The 20,721-nt window shown below is 42.5% G+C and overlaps 1 protein-coding gene across 1 annotated transcript; it reads left to right on the top strand.

The window, feature by feature from the left end:
- Positions 1–1,461: 1,461 nt before the first annotated feature.
- Positions 1,462–12,864, top strand: ankrd45 (ankyrin repeat domain 45). Its single transcript, XM_034219864.1, has 5 exons — positions 1,462–1,612; positions 4,198–4,365; positions 4,543–4,550; positions 11,498–11,578; positions 12,641–12,864. The coding sequence occupies exons 1-5, from the start codon at positions 1,462–1,464 to the stop codon at positions 12,845–12,847; spliced, it is 615 nt and encodes a 204-aa protein (XP_034075755.1). The 3' UTR covers positions 12,848–12,864.
- Positions 12,865–20,721: the final 7,857 nt, after the last annotated feature.

Below are 20,721 nucleotides of genomic sequence, written 5' to 3'. Positions count from 1 at the left end.
GGAGAGGCTGCAGCAGTCCCATCTGTGATTTTGATGATGTCTTGTTCCTGGCACAAACTACGCAGGCAGCCACATATTCGGAGACATCCTTAACCAAGGAAGGCCACCAAAACCTCTGTCAGACGACGAATATGGTCCGCTTGACCCCTGGATGACAAGTGAGCAGTAATGTGTGAGACCAATGAATAACCTGTGACCGCATGGATTCAGGCACAATAGCCTGTCCAATGGACAGCCACTAGGTTTCGGCCCCTCACCATTGACACCATTCACCTGATCTACTATAGGCCATGTCACCACCCCAACCACACGGGAGAGTGGAAGGATTGGCTCTGGATCATTGGCCATGGGCTCTGGGTCATGGAGGCGTGAGAGGACGTCAGGTTTGCCATTCTTGGACCCGGGTCTGAAAGACAATGTAAAGTCAAAATGGTTGAAAAAAAGTTGCCACTGGGCCTGGCGTGAGTTCAACCTCTTAGCTTTGCGGATGTATTGAAGGTTCTTGTGGTCGGTCCAAACCAAGAACGGCTGTGGCGCCCCCTCAAGCCAGTGCCTCCACTCCTCTAGAGCCATCTTGATTGCCAACAGCTCTCGGTTTCCGACGTCGTAGTTTCTCTCTGCAGGGAGATCGTTTGCGAGACAAAAAGGCACAAGGATGCATCTTATGATTCCCAGCCGCTCTCTGTGAGAGAATGGCCCACACCCCATCATTGGAGGCATCCACCTCCACAACAAACTGTCGTTGAGGATCAGGAACAGTTAGTATGGGAGCTGTGGTAAACCTTCTTTTTAACTCATTAAAAGCCTCCTCGGCCCTGAGGCCCCACACAAAGTTAACCCCTGGTGAGGTCAGTGCATGAAGGGGAGCAGCAACAGAGCTAAAGTTCCTAATAAATCGTCTGTAGAAGTTAGCAAACCCCAAAAACTGCTGTACCTTCTTCCTATTGGTGGGGGTGGCCCAGTCTGCCACTGCACTGACCTTTGCAGGATCCATCAGGATTTGTCCAGGAGAAATGATGAACCCCAGGAATGAGACAGTTGATGCATGGAATTCACACTGCTCTGCTTTTACGAACAGGTGATTATCCAGTAGGCGCTGTAGTACTTGGTGGACATGTTGCACATGAGTCTCCTTATCAGGAGAGAAGATTAAAATGTCATCCAAATACACAAAGACAGACACGTTCAAAAACTCAAAAAAAAGTACATAATTGACCAGTGCCTGGAAAACTGCTGGGGCGTTAGTTAACCCAAAAGGCATTACGAGGTACTCGTAATGTCCTGTTGGGGTATTAAATCCAGTTTTCCACTCATCCCCCTCCCTTATTCTTACCAGATGAAGCGTTGCGTAAATCCAGCTTTGTGAACACTTTAGCGTCCTGCAATAGGTCAAAAGTAGAGTCAATGAGAGGGAGGGGGTATCTGTTTTTTACCATGATGTCATTCAGTGGACTGTAATCGATGCAGGGACGGAGCGAACCATATTTCTTCTTCACAAAGAAGAAGCCCGCTCCGGCAGGAGAGGAAGACGGTCGGACGAGTCCTGCCTTCATGGACCCCTTTTCTGGAGCTGACAGGGAGTACAGGCGGCCCTTGGGAATCGTGGATCCTGGCAACAAGACTATAGCACAATCATAAGACCGATGGGGTGGTAGTGTACTCGCCCTAGCTTTACTAAAGACTTCCTTTAGATCAGGGGTGGGGAACCTCCGGCCCCCGGGCCGTATACGGCCCGCGAGACCATTTGGTGTGGCCCTCGAGGTAATTTATAAACACACGCAAAAAATACCGCAAAAATAATGAAACATGTGAGTGCCTGTTTTTCCTGGCCAAGGTCAGGGTCCTTGAACACAACACAAGCCCAACGTGTCATCATGTGGTATATGTATCGTCTGACAGGGGTGTAGTTCTGACGGGGAGCACCAGAACGCTAGCTCCGCTCCGGCACTTCCAAAAATTGCAGTACCGATAAGGAGCCGTACACATGCTGCAGTTTTTGCGTGGCTGTGTCTTAGTTGTAAGCCCAGTGGCGATCTGTCATACTGATCATACAGTCAATAACTTTGTTGTTATTAGCATCTGGTTAGCTAGCTATGCTAACGAATAAGAAGCTTTTTCTACAACCAGTGAGGTAAAGGCACATCTTTATATGATCATTATAGTTATAAAACAAATAAGAGAATAAAGTAAACAGGTATAAAATACTATATGACAGTAAAAAAAAGTTGTGGAGAGTGATTTGTAAAATACCCATAAAGAAAAAGAAAATCTTCTTACAGTTCTGTTTCATCTGGGTGTTGAGAGATGTATCCATAGATCTCCTAATGTTGCTCTCAAAGTGCACCAGATTGATGCTTTTAACTTAAACATTTAAAAAAAACAAATCTTCCCGGGGGAGCATGCCCCCCGGACCCCCCTAGAGGAGGTTAGGTCCCCCCCCCCCACTTAAATCATGTTCACAGGAGTCTAAATACATTTGCACACATATTGTGTCCATATCTTTCTGTGTTGGTGGTCATGCCACAACCGTGCACGTGCATGCATGAGTGAGTCATGGCAAGATATCTGGATTAAGAGGTTGCTTTTTCTTTGCACAGCATGAAAGAAAGGTGAAATGAGTGAGCTGTGATTTTAGTATTTTTAAGTAGAGATCAATAATTTGTACGGCCCTCGGAGGATGTTGAAAACATTGAAATGGCCCTTAAGAGGAAATGTTTCATTATTTTTGCGGTATTTTTTGCGTGTGTTTATAAATTACCTCGAGGGCCACACCAAATGGTCTCGCGGGCCGTATGCGGCCCGGGGGCCGGAGGTTCCCCACCCCTGCTTTAGACAATCACAACAGCGGGAAAACAGACCAGGCAGGAAACGTACTTTAGACACATGAGGGTAGACAAGACTATCAAAATAAAACAGGAACCTATCTAAACACAGAACATAAAACCTAAACTAGGGAAGAATCTTTAGCAGAGCCGTCTACGCACAACAATTCTCATCTATTAATGAAGAGTAGTAGGCTGCTCTCGCTTTACACAGTGCTTTCTTATATTCATTGAGAATGTCATATGCCAAAATAAACGAAATTCTTCAAGTTTAGTGGAACAGCACATCCTTTCAAGTGGTCTCGACTTTTGCTTTATTTTGCGGGTTTCGGCATTATGCCATGGAGCTAATCTATGTTGTTTTATTTTCTTCTTTTTCAAAGGAGCAACAGAGTCTAATTGTATTCGCAGCGCATCTGTAGCACTATCAACAACATGATCAATTTGGGGTGGTGTATATTTTGTATAAGTTTCCTCCCTTACATGCAGACATGCTATCGAGTTAAGTATTGGTGGAATCTCTTCCTTAAATTTGGCTATAGCACTAACAGATAGGTTTCTGCTGCAGGAGCTTTTGACTAATGCTTTGTAGTCTAGTAACAGTACTTCAAAAGTTACTAAGAAATGGTCGGATAAAGCAGGATTATGCGGTTCGACTAATAGTTGCTCAATTTCAATACCATAAGTCAGAACAAGGTCGAGAGTGTGATTATAGCAGTGTATATAAACATGATTAACAGCAGTAAAGTATTTGAATACAATATAGATAAAGTATAAAAATATACATTATCACTATCGACAATAAATATGAATATACCACAGACCGTTATTGACATTTTAAATAATATGAAGTCAAATTCAGTCAGTCTGGGTTTCCAGGGGGGAGTGTGTGTGTGTGTGTGTGTGTGTGTGTGTGTGTGTGTGTGTGTGTGTGTGTGTGTGTGTGTGTGTGTGTGTGTGTGTGTGTGTGTGTGTGTGTGTGTGTGTGTGTGTGTGTGTGTGTGTGTGTGTGTGTGTGTGTGTGGGGGGGGGGGGGGGGGGTCAGCTATCATTGTTTAGAGTTCAGCCAGGTGATAGCTCTTCCTGAACCTGCTGGTCCTGGTGCCGAGTTTCCTGTAGCAACCATCATACATTAGAGCAGTGGTTCCCAGCGGGGGATACAGGGAGGATACATAGAAAGATTATGGATTGCAATTTATTTCTATAGTGGTTTTCATCTAAGGAGCCGTTGGGTGTAGGCGAATCATCACAGATGAGTGAGGGCGGGGGTTCTTATAGAATGGAGACCACTCAAGGGAAACACAAGACCAAGACATTACAGGACTTCTTCTTCTGAAGTGATGGAGCTATGAGCCTGCTGCTTTCGGTCCCGCAGGTTACTCCCCCCTGCACCTGGCGGCCGGGTGGGGTCACCTGGAGACGGTGAGGACTCTGCTGGAGTTTGGAGCTGATACCCAGGTGGAAACCTTCAGGGGGGAGGGGCCCCTGGACCTGGCCTGGAGATACTCCTGGACCGACTGTGCTGACTGTCTAAGCCTGGCCGGTGAGTGCCCCTCATGTTATGGCACTTCTTACATCAGTACAGATGTTAATCATTCCCAGTGGTTGTCACAGTCTGCTGCCTCACTCACCTATTTTCTGCACTAGTATTTCTCAGTCACCTTAGTCACCTGGTAGTCACACCCTGTTTCTCTCTCTCACTCTCTGTTGCACCCTTCAGCTCCACTAGTATCAGAGTTCCCGTTAGCCGGTAATTACCGGACTACGACCGGTAAAATATGCTGAAGACCGGCAAATCTAAATCTCTCCGGTCAAAGTGTCCGTTCAAAATAATTTCCGCAATGCCATATCAGTTGCGCAACTTGCGCCATTTATGTGACAGACAAAAGAGTATGTGACAGACAAGAATAGTCAATTCTAATGTCTAACACTTAATGTGGAGAAAGAGATGTCCTGTATGGGTTGATTGTGCGTTGATCTGTTGGTAATGCCTCGGGGTTCCGGTGGGCATGTAAACAAATGCATAATGCTGCGCTATACTTTGCGGCCTCACCCGGTTGCATAGCGACGCTTATTGTTTAGGTGTCTTTTAATAAGCAGGTAGTCATATCATTAGCTAGAACTAGCTGGATCTGATCGATATGGACATAAACGCGAGTGAAGTCTAATCTGACGGGAGAGAGAGATCAGCTGCTGCTGACGAGTGGACACGCAGCTCTGCATGATCACATGCAGCGGTGAGCGGAACAAAACACACACCAGGTTAGAATATCACACATAGCTATGACCTCTCAAACTACCGTAGTTATAGATAGGCTATGTTTAGTTTTACTGTCGGGTCACTCATTACTGATCCGCGAGCTGCATGATACTGACGGGCTGTCAGGAGAGGGAGAGCGCTCCGTTTATTATTCCCGTGTTATTGTAAGTTACTGTTCACTTTTGAATAATGTAGTTAATCTACTATAATTAGTTTGTTTAATATCGAATCATATCAATTTGTTTTAAAGCACAATAAATAACAAAGAAGACATTTGACCGGCACTTTTCTCATTTTGTCCGGAATATTTCAACTTCAACATGTTGACCGGTGAAAAAATATTCTAACGGGAACTCTGACTAGTATATAGGCCCCCTTCACTCTCACCTCAGTGCCAGATCGTACTTTGCAACATGCTAGTCTTTCCCGCTTAGGCCCGGTTCTACGGGGGTGCATAAGGGTGCATTGCACCCTCAGTTGAGTCGTTATGCACCCTCATTTGTAAAATTAAAAGTGAAAAAAAAAAATTCTAAGTAAAAAAAAAAAATTCAAAGTGAAAAAGATTACATATATAATAACAGTAATAATAAGAATATAGTTGAAATAAAGTAAATTGTAATTGTGGTTAAATAACATTGTCTGCTGCATTTATTTTGTCAATTTAAACGGTAGCCTAAGTAACGTTATTATGTCAGGTGCGTGTGACCTGTGCTGTGCCGCTGCGCGTTCGTCATCTGCAAGGTGCTTACACAGCAGTCAATGATGGCCATCAGAAAATGGTTAAAACAACCAGCCCTTATCGCCAGCAGTAACACTGCATCTACTGCAGGTAATACCAGTTCAAATCATGGGGACATTACGTTACCCGCGGCCACTGTCGTGGACACTAACATCCTCCCGCCCGACTCGCCAGCTTTGCCCGCCTCGCCCACGGAGGCGGAGCAGCCGCAGCTAGGGTGACCAGGTCCCAACAAACCAAATGTGGGACAAGGAGTATGTTTGTGTGGGACAATGTGGGACACCCTCTCAACAGCACACACCCCTCCCGGAAAAAAAATCTCTATTTCTATTCTGTTTAATTTGATCTATTCAACAGCATCCAATAAACAATGACAGAAAGTCAAGTCAAAATGCAGTAACAATTTAGTATCCCCCCCCCCCCCCCCCCTACAGTGTGTGGGCTATTTTGCCACCTAGAGCCACTGTTGTCTTTAACTCTGCCAAACAACTCTCCACAGAGGCAGGGGCAAGCTGCTTTTGTACGTCCACATAACATTTTCTTTACTATCTCAGAGTCTGGAAAAATCGGCGCTAGCTTGTTACCACAGTCATTTGACCGGTATGATTGGGAGTGTTGCACTGTATGGTAAACACTGGTTATTTCTGCTGCTGTTACCTTGTCTGAGTGGCCATACTTTTTTGGTTTGAGTAGGAATGTCTCCATAGAGTGGGATGTCTCTTTTTGAGCGACACGTTTCTTGTGAGAATCGCATTCTTTGTGTCTTTTGACGTCGTATTCACCGCCATGTGAAATTGTAAAAATTACTTGCAAAAAACTCTCTCTGAGAGTCACCCTGCACTGGCTTCACCCACTGATAAGTGTCCTCCCAGTCTTTGTTGTATGTGCATCTTCTTTTCTTCTTAGCTGTAGTTTCAGTTTCCTCCATTTTTCCATAACCTGCTGCGTCGCCTGCATTATTGACTGACTTTCGTTGTTGTTATTTGTTTGGCGGGGCCGTGTTAACTCTCATTGGTTAACACTTGACCAGCACCCGCCGTGTGTTACAGATTGATTGACAGCAAACACACCCCTGTGATGATAGCCTTCCCTGCTTTCTCAACAGCCATTGGATAAATCTGATTTTAGAAAAGCGTTTTAGCCAATCAAAATGAAATATGCGGGACATCGTCTCAATTTGTGGGACGCACCAAAAGTCGTGAAAATGCTGTGCAGTCCCGCGCAAAGCGGGACATCTGGTCACCCTAGCCGCAGCCGTCTTCGTTGCCCCAAACACCGCCACTCCTCGGCGGCCCGCAAGTGCCAGAGGACCTCAGCTAAACAGAACCTGCCCAGGTATATTTAAAAAAAGTACCCAACTCGCCTGTACAGTGGGGTAAGGCGCTCATTTTGCAGCTCATGGTTCCAAAACAGAGATTGGCTGAAATATTCCTGTAAAAAAGATGCCATCTTCTGCTATGCATGTAGACATTTCGGTCTTAAAAGGGGAGTGATTTGTAAAATATCCATAAAGAAAAAGTAAATCTGTTTACTTTACAGTTCTGTTTCATATGGATGTTGAGAGATGTATCCTTAGATCTCTTCATTTTGCTCTCAAAGTGCACCAGATTGATGCTTATAACTTCAATATTTAAAAAAAAAATCTTCCCGGGGGAGCATGCCCCTGGATCCCCCTAGAGAAGGTGAGGATAGAGGGTGTTAGGTCCACTCCCCACTTATAAAAATAGCACTTTACCACTGCACCCTCTCTAATCTCAGATGCACCCTGAGTCATTTTGTTCTGGAACCGGGCCTGCATGCCGGGTAATCTGTGACGTTTCGCTCTCTCAAAAGTTGGGCCATTTTATCATCATGCGCCAATGAGCAACTCTCATAGGAATGAATGAGGCCCGCCTCCCACGCTGTATCCAGTTATTATTATACATCCATGGTCAGAACACGTAACATGAACGTGCCGGGCGGCGCGGCCCTGTGGGTTAGATGCGCGTTCATAATGCAGAGGGAAATAACTCTCAGAATAACGTTATTAGCACATTTTACAACTTGAGGACCGAATGTTTTTAATAAGGGCTATACAAACGTTCATACTGGGTAGTTTAAAAAAAAATATCCAACGATTTACAGACCACTCTTTCCCAATGTTAGTCAATGGGAAAAAGTGTTTCCGGGGCCCAGCAACCTAAAGGAAGTGTAGTACCGCCGCTTGGCCACCACGAATATTTTCATCTGAGTCCGGCGCACTTCCTGGGGGCTTGCGTGCGTCACGCCTCCACCGTTCCCGGAAATGCATCCGCGGAGGAGCCGTGGAGGAACCATCAGTGTATCCTCGGTTATAGCTCCTCCAGAGAGCCTCCTCGATGCTCGGTCCTCGGTCCTCGATATGCATTTAGAGAAATGAGATGTCCTTCAACATGGCGCGCTGAAATTCATTTCCAGGTCACTACCAGAGGACCGAGGAGTCGAGGAGGGGAAATTTGAGTATTGAGAAACCTCTCTTGTTTTCTCTGAAATGTGGAGCGACAAAGAGACTACACTACCCACAATCCCCAGCTATTGTTGTGACGACGCCTGTCCGCTTTGCGACAAACCTTGTGATAAGTCAACAAGCTCTGTGATTGGATGAAACATAAATTCATGCAAAAAAGTCCAACCCTGTCTCCTAAAAATCATGTTCCCACAGAACTAAACTACATTCTCAATTACGTTTAGCTAGAAACGTATTTTCTCCCACGTTACGTTTGTTATGAACGTATCTTAAATACGTTTATTTTCTACATATCTTTGCCATTTATTGTCTTGCTTATAATAATGATAATAGTCATTTATAAATATCATTTTAGAGCACACATTTGAAATCGTGAATCGGGCTCGTTATATGGTTAAATTAAAATCAGTAGGCGAGGCTGTAATTTTGTCAGCTGTTAATCTCATGAGCGAGGCAGAAAATAATAGTTTTAATATGCCAAAAAGCTGCTGTGTCGTTTATTGCACCTCAAACATTAAAACAAATCCAGAGTTACGTGTTTATGTACTTCCTCTAAGAAGAAAGGACAGTAACAGAAGAGGCTTGTTTGAGACAAGCGAGACCTGCGCAGACCTGCGCAATTGCGATCAACGTCTTGCTAGTGCGTTGCATGATGGTTAGTCATTTTGTCCGTGTCACTACCCGATCCGTCCCCCTGTCCCCCAAGCCCCCAGGAAGTGCGCCGGAGTCTGATGAGAATATTCGTGCTGGTCAAACGGCGGTACTACACTTCCTTTAGGTTGCTGGGCCCGGAAACACTTTTTCCCATTGACTTACATTGGGAAAGAGTGGTCTGTAACTCATTGGATATTTTTTTTTAAATAAATAAACTACCCAGTATGAACGTTTGTATAGCCCTTATTAAAAACATTCGTTCCTCAAGTTGTAAAAATGTGCTAATAACGTTATTCTGAGAGTTATTTCCCTCGGCATTATGAACGCGCATCTAACCCACGGGACCGCGCCACCCGGCACGTTCAAGTTACGTGTTCAGCACTACATGCGTTTATCTCAACCCATGGATGCACAATAACAACGGACCATATCGCCTTACTGCCATCCCACGGAGCTGTAATAATGGATATATTGCACATGTTTGCTGTAATTCATCATTTGTAAAATATTATACTACATGGGCTGTATGATGTAAATCTTGTACCGTAAATGTTGTATTAAATAAAGTTAATATTACCGACGTAGATTAACGTTCCTGTAGCTTCTTATTGCACTTGCAATTGCTTTAGTTACTTGTGGGCTACTTAACATGAATATTCACAGTTACTATCCTTTTACTCCATCACATTTCAAAAAGAAATAGGCTATTGTTATTTTAACTCCACCACAGTAATCCATCATCAGCTTTACTTTTTAGATAAAGTTTTAACTCACAATTGATCATAACAGGCTTCAACATATACATTTTTATATATTACCAAGTGATTTCATGTACAACCCACACAAGTATCATGCTAAATGAAGCTCTGTTGCTTGGATATCACTAGATCCTGATGTCAGCGTAATATAAAAGTACATAACGATTGATGTGTAATTTAGCATAATTTACTAGCTAGCCTCTAGCTGCTAACTGCCGCCTCGTTAATATAAATCCAGTACCATGCTGTCATGAACACGCGGTGCTGTTACGTGTACGCAAATTGACGTGCTTATGTGAACGAGCCTTTTGGGCGGCGTGGTTAAAGTTGCACATGCTCTATGAGTGCACATACGGTACTTCTCAGGCATGCCGGGTAATCTGTGACGTTTCGCTCTCTCAAACGTTGGGCCATTTTGTCATCATGCGCCATTGAGCAACTCTCATAGGAATGAATGAGGCCCCGCCTCCCACGTTGTATCCAGTTCTTATTATACATCCATGCGCATGTGCGAGATGGTCCGCCATATTGGAGAACTCCGGACGGCAACCCAAGAAGGACACTTGACACAGTGGCTTTTGGCAAAGCTGAAAAATAAAAGTCGAGAGAGATGAGTTATTGTTATTACAACGTGACTTCACTATTATTTAACAACTCTTTTTATTGGGTTCTTTTATTTGGGGTTAAGTACATTGTCAGAATAAGTCAGAAATGGATTTAACTTCTGTTAGACAGCTATCATACTGAATAAATATTTATTTTTGAATGTATGCAAAAATGTATGGCATATAGCTGTCTAACAGAAGTTAAATCCATTTCTCACTTATTCGTCACAACAATAGCTGGGGATTGTGGGTAGTGTAGTCTCTTTGGCGCTCCACATTTCAGAGAAAACAAGTTGTTTCTCAGAATTGAAGGGGAAAAACACAAAAGCATTGTACACAATTTAAACCTATCAATGTTGTTTAATTAACAAAGGTAATCTGGTGTTTTTTAGTCGATGAGTAGTGGAGATATCACTGTCAAATCAATCGACAGCAAGAAGAATACTTACTTCCGGGTGTACAATTATCCGTTATCCAATGGGAATGGACGCTCACATTGCCTTTAAGGGCTGCCGACATAAACGGATGTGGTGCTTCCATGAGCGTCAAATACCGCCGCCGATGGGAATACATTGCAATCAGTTGAAAGCTCTTTGAGTCCGTTTATGAAGCTGAAGGAGCCTCGGCGCGTCACAACTGCACGCCACGGTCACCCTGACCAAGCGTCGCTCCTGGACGTTTAGGGAGTGAGAGTTTGTTGGGCTGTGGGTGCCCTGTCATGATAGGTGTTTATATAAATGGTGTTGTTCTGTGTGGTAGAGGGTCGCTGTTATTGATGGGTTTTGCACCCCGGGCCGCTGTTTTGATATTCCGCTGAAGTATACGCTGTGACCATAGACTTAAAGGCTGTGACGTAATAACTCTTCTTTTTTTCGAGGGAAGGGGTGGGGGTCAGAGGGCCTAGGTATAAAAGTCACGGCTCGCCACTGATCCATTAATAATTACAATACAAAAATGTATCAAATATCAAATGTATCTGATATGGGCCATACTGTCAAATGAACACCCTTACTTTTTGTAATTAAAGTATATTTTTATGCCAATACTTTTGTCGCTTTACTTGAGTACAATTTTAAATGCAGGACTTAAATTTGTTTACAATGTAGTATTGCTACTTTTACTAAAGATCTGAGTACTTCTTAAACCTCAGCCTGTGTGTGGTATCTCTGTGCAGAAGCTAAACAGGGAGTCGTATGTAGCCTTTGTGAAAGACCTGACCTCTCACCCCCAGAGAGGTCTCACAAAGGAGGAAAAGGTACACTTGCTTTAAATTAGGAATCAAAGATATTTAGCTATTTTCATAAATGATGATAGCTGTGTGTAATAAATAATACCTTGTGTATAACTCTTTTATAACTACCGATGCACATTTACATTTTGAAACCAAATGCTTTCCTCACAAGAAATAAATCGACATGGTAGTTTTTACAAATCATTTGAAGACAACGTTTATATTAATACACAATTGTTATCAATCATTATCAGAATTGGTTTTATTACCAAGGAGGAATACGGGGAATTTGTTTTAGTGTGAATGGTGCATACAAAGACACATAAAGAAGAATATGTTTTTCAAAGAAAGGAGAAAAGAATAGTACTATTATAAAAAACATTTTAACAAATAAAAAATAGAGACAATATTTACACAAAATATGAATATACTGCAAGAGTGCATATTTACAACACTGCATGAGTCACACTTCCAGTTAAAGGCTAATTTCTTATTGAAAATATTGGATGGCTTAAATTCTCTAAAATATTCCTGCAAATGAGAAAACAGTGACTTCATAAAATAAGAATAACGATTTGAAGAAATGAAAGCTTTAGCGCAAGTTCAATAAGGAAGACCTAACTCGAGTCACTCACACGTCACTCTATGGCTCCCTTCCCCCCTCATTAAATATGAGGGCGTCACCCCTCAGCAGCCAATCGCTGCACATGCTAAATTCCTTAAATGCCTGCTCTTCCTCCCTGTCAGTTGTCATTGCAGATGATCACACGCAACCCGCCTCCACCCCTCTCGCCTCCTGTCTCCTTCAGGACAAAGCTAAACCTTCCTCCTTCAGACCGGTCTCACCTACTCATCACCAACACCAGTGTCTAGACCCCGGGGATTTCATCGGAGCGGTGCTTTCCCTCCTGAATGATTATCTTGCAAACCGGGGCCTAATCGCCAAACACCATTACATTCTCCTGTTGTATTATCATGGCAATCATTTCATTCATATGACGTGTAAACAATAAATATGTAATTCTTACATCACGTCTCTCCGGTTAGAAGTATTTTCTGCCATTTCATGATCTCTCATGAACACGTGCGTGCTCTGCCAAGTCAGACTGGATTCAGAGTGTGGAACATGCAACAGAGTCAGACTTTATTGCCCAAAGGAGAGAGCTACAGGACGCTGTGCTGTGCACCACAGGGGGAGCATCCACAAAGCAGGAACCGTCTCATAGTAGAGTTGGGGCTTTCAGATGTAATTATGTTGTCCATAAATTCAGAGGATTCAGAGGATATCTGTGAATGCTGTCCTTGGATGTACACAGAACAACATATCAGATCCTATCCTTAATCTCTTTTGCCATCTCAGTGTGGTTTATCAATTGTGTAAATTATGAAAGATGTATACATTCACTTGAGCAAAATATGTCCCGCTTTCCTGTATTCACAAGACCATTTTCTCAGAATGATGAGGACATTTACATGAAAAAATCTCTGTTTTTATTCTCTAAATAAATTCAAAAACTCTCAGAAACGACTTCATTAATAAAAAGTCTGTCGTTGTATTTCTGAATTTACAAGACAGTGAAAATGACAGAGGCATGCTCTCATAGAGAGCTTCATTTCATGGAAGCAAACATCGTGTCTGTTCAGGCTTGCTGAATGTTACAGTTTTCCCTGACTTTCTTTATACTCAGCACGTAGCCAGCCTGCATGCATTTTTGGATCTTATTTGATTATATCCATGAAGCATGGTGTTCATCTGATCCCGGAGTAACACTGATTTACATTGTTTTTGGAATTCTGAAAATGTCTTTATTCAGAAAATATCATATATATAAAGCTTGTGATCAGTTGCATGCTCTTTTTCTTCAGTGGATCATCTTCTGTGTGTCTGCAGCCGCGGTGCCTGAATGCAGCAGACTGAGACCTCCCTGCAGTGTCTGGAAAATGTCCCATTGGTTTCCGTCCATTATTTTATGAAAATGGAAATTATATTCAAAATTAAAGGGAGATGATATCTGCCTGCCCTCACGATCTTGTATAACATTTAGTCGTAGTATTAGTACAGTTACACAGAGAGGTCGTATATCCGGATTAAAGAGGATAATTTTTCACTTTTTACATTCATGATATGATAAACGAAAGTATTATTAATGAACGAGTTGTTAAAATCAGGTTCCACTGAGAATTGAACTCGGATTGCAGGATTCAGAGTCCTGGGTGAGTGCTAACCGTGCTAACCATTACACCATGAAACCTCTATAAGAAGACCGCGCTGCCTTCAATTAAATCTGTGTCTGTGGGAAATGAAACAATTATGCCACTGTTTCTAAAAACATTTACGATACTGAAAAAAATACTTTAAAAAATAGAGCTGTTTGAAGAGAAACAGTTTAGTGCACAACTTCAACGGCCATTGTGATTCCATTGAAACAAATTACTAACTTAACGTTGCAGTTCTGATAACGGTGAATTCGGTGTAAAATACCGTTGACACTAAAGATCTGAAAGATTGTGGAACTGTGAAGTTCACCATAAGGAAACATGAACTGAAAGCACTTTCACCAGAAACTGAATCATAGATTACGGTCCCTATCCTTAGAAATAGCTTGTATAAGAGTCTCTCCACTGCTTACATACAATAAACATGTTATATTTGACATAAATGCAATATTAGTATTTATTTTCTGATTAGTGTCTGTCATGTCTGAACAAAACAGAGACCTTCATTAGTCATATTATTTCTTATTAACAGAGGTGGGAAGAAGTGAAGTACAAATACTTTTATATAAATAAATACTGTACTTAAATCGTTTTTTTATATATCAGTTAACTACACACTTTTCTGACAACTTTTACTTTCACAATTTTAATACATGTACATTTTCAGCACAGCTTTAGTTTTAATCTGCATCTGGTGGCAGGTTCATTATTATTTAGTCATTGGCGCCTATTTCAACCTTATGTCATACAGAAAACATGGTCGGTGTATGTACTGTATGTATGAATCATACCCTGATTATTTGTAAGTGTTTTAGTGTCAGGGTGATAACATTTATTATTGAACACGAAATGTTGAATAATCACAGAAAGGGTCAGGATTTTTTTATTTGACCACCCTCTTAAAAATCTGAAAAAATAGCCTGCTGTTGTTTTTCTGAATTAACAAAATTCCTCGAAACAATCTCCTTCAGCACAGTTACAGCTGGTTCTCAGTGACAGACAGTACACACCCTTACACCACACACAAAGGTCATACAACATCCTGGTTCATGGCAGAAAAATAAACAAGTATCTGTTACAACAGCTGTAGTTTGAATAAATTGATTTAGATTAGGTTTTATAGTAATTTCACTTCCAAACTGAAGCCTTTGCATGCTGCCGTGTAAGAAAAGAGATTCAGAGTGTACACAGCTCCTTTAGGATCAGTACATAGCACCCATGTCATTGTAATGCCATGTCAATTGCAGCATACCTTTACATAATAACCAATCCTGTTGAGTCCTAGGGCAGCAGCAGGGCCGCCCCTCCCTACAGGCCAATCACGCAGGCTGCATGGGGCCCCGCCTTGCGCAGGGGGCCTCGCCCAGAGGTCCTCAGCTGCTGTGCGCAGTTCTCCGCGCACCCGCCGCGTAAGTGAGAGGTGACAAAGGGGAGCACGTCTGTAACCCGACACCGTTGCAATGAATCGACATCTGACCAGTCACCACTTTGATACGGCCACTAGTGCAGGTGAAGAGATGTCGGTGAAAAGACAGTTTCAGTCCGGAGCAAGCAAGAGGGAAAAACAAAAAAACATGAAGAAACTAGAGCATCACTCGAAGGTGGGTTATTGTATGAGTCAAATGTACAACTTGCGAATGTTGTATAAGTCAAATTGCCAATTGCCATATTAAAACATCTGCTGCAATTCACGACATGAAGAGGGCAGCCTCTGCATAGCATACAGGCTAATGGAGATGCAGTTCTTTCCAGCATTCTTTATTCATTCAAGTATGTCTTTTATCTGCTAATGTACAGGAGGAAGAGTGATACACTGTCTGTCTAGTTGGCTTACATAACAGTTAAAGTTTACAGCCTAAAAAACATGGAGCATTTTTCCCCCTTTTATTCATTTTTATGTCAATTTGCACATTTCATGGTGACGCTCAGCCTCTTCCCTTAACTCCTAACAATCATCATCATGTCAACAACAACACAGAGAAATACTGATAGAAATGTGTGTAGTTGTTGATACATTGCTGACAGAGGGAACTACATTTGAATACAGATTTAAGAAATATCAGTTTTGTCATAAGCATGTTTTGTCTTGACTACATTACAATATTATAATAAAATAACATAGTATTTATATTATTGAATTGATTATGATTATTATTATTAGTAGAAGTAGTTTATTTGCATTAATTATATTTTAATCTTTTTGAGGCTAGTATTTGGCAGGAAATGCAGACGTATTCACCTGTAAACTGAACGACATACATGCACATTTACCATTTACCTCACTGCATAAAAAAGTAACTGTGTTGATAATAATAATAAACAGGAATTATATTTGCAAAGTAGCCTACTTTGTTTCCAAAAAAAAATGTTTCACTCCTGTCGGTTGGGGGAGGGCCTCATCTCACAATGTCGCTTGGGGCCCCAAGTTGGCCAGGGGCGGCCCTGGGCAGCAGTTTAGATCATAAGGCACTCTCATCATTAACCTCAGAACATGAAGGCCGCACCTCCTGAAGGTGTAGCAGCTCTGGCTTTGAAACTGAAAAATATGTTGTCGTCATGACTCCTTCCAGATTAGGCATCTAACTGGCTGCCAGCTTCTCCTCTGTTATCTTCAGTCTGCAGCAAATCATCAATACGGTGGCCCTAAAGGTACTTGTGAAATGTTTTTTGAAATGTTTTGACATTAGGGGCCACCGTACTTAACCATACATTTCTATATCTATACCAGGTTATCAAATATGTACTAAGGCTGCTGAGACAAACGGAAGGTTTCACCAAAACAAATGCATGCAAGGACATGAGTCTTTCATTCCAAAATGTATGATAGGTACCAGGGTGTTGATTTTGCATCAAGGAATCACATTTAGATGACAGTTTGCTAACCTATACAAGGAAATACACAGCCAGCTCAGGTTCTTGGTGACGCTGAAACACAAACACTTTCCTCCTGAACTAAGTCATAATGTCCTGAATGAGACTGTACATATTGGGACATGTTTTTGTACATTAGACACTGAGAACTGCAACTCATGATAAGTATTAACAGGAAGTTGAGAAAGGGAAAGATCGTAGTTTTTCTGACTGATTGCTCAAGGTTGAATGGATAGTTGTTTGTCTTAAGGTGTGGTTATAGGAGGTGCTTATCCTTATTTAACGTGCAGCAGATGGCAGTCGATACACCCCCAAAATGGGAAATAGAAACAAGGGACCAAATCAATGTAGTGCAGTGGAAGGGGGCAGACAGCCCACCACAATAATAAATGTGCGTTAATGTGGATGTTTATTATTGTAGCCATTATCGTTGCCCTCTTCAAAAGCACAAGAACACTTTGACAGAAAGACTTTTCTTACCTCGCAGAGCTTTGGTGTTTTAAATGGTTATTTCCTATTATCCCAGGTCACACAATAACACAATCGATCAAGGCAACAACATCTGTTTTCCCAGGTAAGACACCTTGATGTTATCATAGGCCCCATTTACACGGAAACGAAAATGAACCGAATTCGATATAAAAAAAGTCTTCTGTTCACACGCAATCGGCTCAATAAACGTGTCTGTTCACACGAGACCGCTCAAGATGCTGTAGTACATATGCCGGGCCTGTAAGTGGCGCTGTACTTCTGCCACAAAATACACCAAAAGCAGTGAAGAAGACTTCCCGAGCATGGCTGCCCTTCTGTTTATTCTCCGGGGTGGATTTAGCAGCAGAGGTGGGGAGAGGCAGGGCTCTGGCTGTTTCTCTTTTTCTCCCTCCCCGAGGCAAGTGTGTGCTTCTCCTGTAAATCTCTCCTGTAGTCCACCAGGAGATGAAAAACACCCACTTCTCCGCCTCTTCCAAGGGACGAGGCAGAGTTTCCGTTAGAATTGTTTTCCGCCGGTCAACATGTCCGTTATAGTTTAAATCTTCCGGACAAAATTAGAAAGTGCTGGTCAAAGGTCTTATTTGTTATTTATTGAGCTTTAAAACAAATGAATAACGACTCTATATAATAATATAAGAATACACGGAGCCTCTCTTTTCCTCCCCCTCTCCGGCGTGTCTCCGTCAGCAGCAGCTGATCTCTGTCCGATTAGACTTCACTCGCGTTTATGTCCATATCGATCAAATCTAGCTGGAGGCTCCTGCTGGGTGCACTGTCCTGCGAGATACCGGGACCTGGCTCGAAACACTCGGTTGTTGTTGGCGAAACACATCAGCAATGTGACACAGGAGAGGTGGGGAGAGGCGGGGCTATGGCGTATAGGGCGTACACACGGAGCCGTTTGACCCCCCAGAGCGTTCGGTCCGCAGATCTACCCACCTTGGGACCCGTTATCGTTTGAGGGGTCCGTTTCCGCGGTTCCGTTATGGCCTCGTGTAAAAGAACCGTCTATACCAAGGGTGCCCAACCAGTCGACCGGTCGATCGCGGGGAGATTCCCAGTCGATCGTGAGATGTGTCTAAAAAAAGAACAACAATATTCTGTTTTCTCGTTAATGTCCTATAACATATACTTCCTGTGCCAGAATAATGCACTTGAACGGATCAAAGCTTTGCGATTGGCCGGCGTGACCCCATGTGTCGGGGGGCGTGGCTGGTGGGCAGTGGGCACTATTTCGCTGACGTTGTCCGTGTCAACAGGAGTAACAGTCAGCACACACACAAGACCGCAATTACGCCAGAAGCAAAAAAGCCCAAAATATATAATTTTCACTCCGAGTGGGAGGATGATTATTTTTGTATCTATTCCAATTCAAAGTCCATCTGTCTCATCTGCAATGCGAGCGTGGCTTTATCGAAGAAGGGTCATTTAGGAGCGGCATTTCAAAACAGTGCACAAACGCTGCGAGACGGAATTCCCTCCTAATTCTGCCCTACGCTCCCAAAAGGGGAGGGGCCTGAAAGGACAGCTAAATGCACAGCAGTCCATTTTCACCAGGCCCAACAACAAGAGCAAGGCTGCTACCAGAGCATCTTATCGTGTCAGTCACGTTCTTGCGAAACACAGGAAGTCTTTCAAAGACAGCGAAGTTGTGAAAGAAGCATTCCTGGAGGCTGCCGACGCGCTTTTGGGGGACAGTAAAAATAACAGTAGCATTTCAACAGGTTTTTGACTTGACTCAAAACTCAAGTTAGATACCGTTATTAATCAGCTGTAAGTTTTAGTTTGTTTGAACTTATTCATTATAATTATTGTACAAAATGGTATAAGAATGCAAACTTAAATTGATTATAGTCTATTATCAATTCAGGTTAAGAAACTAGTGTTGCTTGCATCCTATTAAAAGGCATTTATTTTTATACTCTACTAAAATGCAACAAAAAAAGGGTTTGATTCTATTAATGTTGTTTTTTTTATTGCACGTTGGCAGCAGATTCCTGAGTAGCTTCAGATCTGAGTTGTCTTATTAGTAAGCCTAATTTATACTTTTGTAGCAACACTATTTTTATATAATGGCAAAGAAAGGGTTCAGAGTCTTTTCTTTTTGTCCTGTGTCATATGTGGCAGCACTGTTCAATGTTTCTTGAAAACATTACCCACTGTAGTATGTGACGTGTGAATAAACTCCAACTCTGTATCAACAACACTGTTGTGTAACTTCAGTTAAATACTTGTATGTGTGTAGATTAGAAAGAGGTAAGATAAAGGATCTGCAGTATTTTATGAAGTATTCATCGTACAAAGGTCAGTTTTATACAAGTAGAAGTGTGTATTTACCTCAGTGATCACCAACTGGCGGCCCGCGGGCCACATCCGGCCCGCCAGACATTCTCATCCGGCCCGCACGACGGGGGTGACTGTGGCGTTGGCGGAGTGGTTACTGCGTTCGCCTCCCACCCATTTTTTTTTTAACAACGTCTCGTGAGTAAGGTGCAGTACCGGAGTCCAACAGAGGCAGCAGCTGCGGGTCAGTAGACTGCGTACTGTGAAACCTTCCCTGCCTTGAACAATAATTGATCCTTCGTTGTGAAGAGTCTGGTTAATGCGGTCCGCACCACAGCAGTAGCCCCGCTGCGACAGTCCAACAGAGAGGCTGGAGCTGCGGGACAGTAGCCTAGAAGCAGGGTTGGGTTGTAACGGAATATATGTAACGGCGTTACGTAATCAGAATACAAAAATCAAGTAGGCTAACTGTATTCAGCTGGCGTTACATTTGAAAAACGAGTAATATGATTACAGTTACTTTCGTAAACCTGAAGTGAATACTTTTTGGAATTATTGGTGGAAAAGTTTCCTCACAAAATGTAATATTCATTACCGGCAGAACTGTGTGCACACTGCACAGCGCTGCAGCATGTCTGTGAGCGAGAGAGAGATGCAGAGTGTCTGTGAGGCCCCGCCCCCGCACGCAGATGAGAGAGATCTCTTTTAAAATATATTGAAAGTTAGAAACGGAGATGGTTCGATAAAATGTGCAAGATAACGTTTATGAAGCATTTCTTTATTGTCGAGATGATGACATTTATAACGGGATCAAATCAAAGTGAATGGCCTGCTGCTGCTGAATGCATGGGGCAAGTGACTGGAAAAAGTTTTAAAAGTTATTACATCGTTTCAGATAATACATAATAATGATAATTCATTCTATTTAGGGGCGCCTTTCAAAGCACCCAAGGACACCTTACAATTCATAACATATTCCAAGGAAAGGTTTTAAGACAGTACAAAGAATGCAGTCTGGGTGATGTTTTTTATGTGTGGTGCAGATGAGAGGGAGCTGTCCAGAATGACACCAAGATGTTGTGTTTGAGTTCTTGATAAGCCATTAAAACAGTAAAATACGTGTCTCCTGTTCACCAAAACATACCCATCTGTTATGGAAAAAGAAAGTAATCCAAAAGTATTCTAAAAGTAATCTGAATACATTTTTAAGACACGTAACTGTAACTGTATTCTGATTACTTTCAGAGCATGTATTCAGTAACTGATTACATTAACCCTCCCAACCCTGCCTAGAAGTGATCCTT

The sequence above is a fragment of the Gymnodraco acuticeps genome, unplaced genomic scaffold (assembly GCF_902827175.1).
Source record: "Gymnodraco acuticeps unplaced genomic scaffold, fGymAcu1.1, whole genome shotgun sequence".
Lineage (NCBI taxonomy): Eukaryota > Metazoa > Chordata > Actinopteri > Perciformes > Bathydraconidae > Gymnodraco > Gymnodraco acuticeps.
Note: the sequence above shows the minus strand (reverse complement) of the source record. Positions and strands in the feature narration are given on the sequence as shown.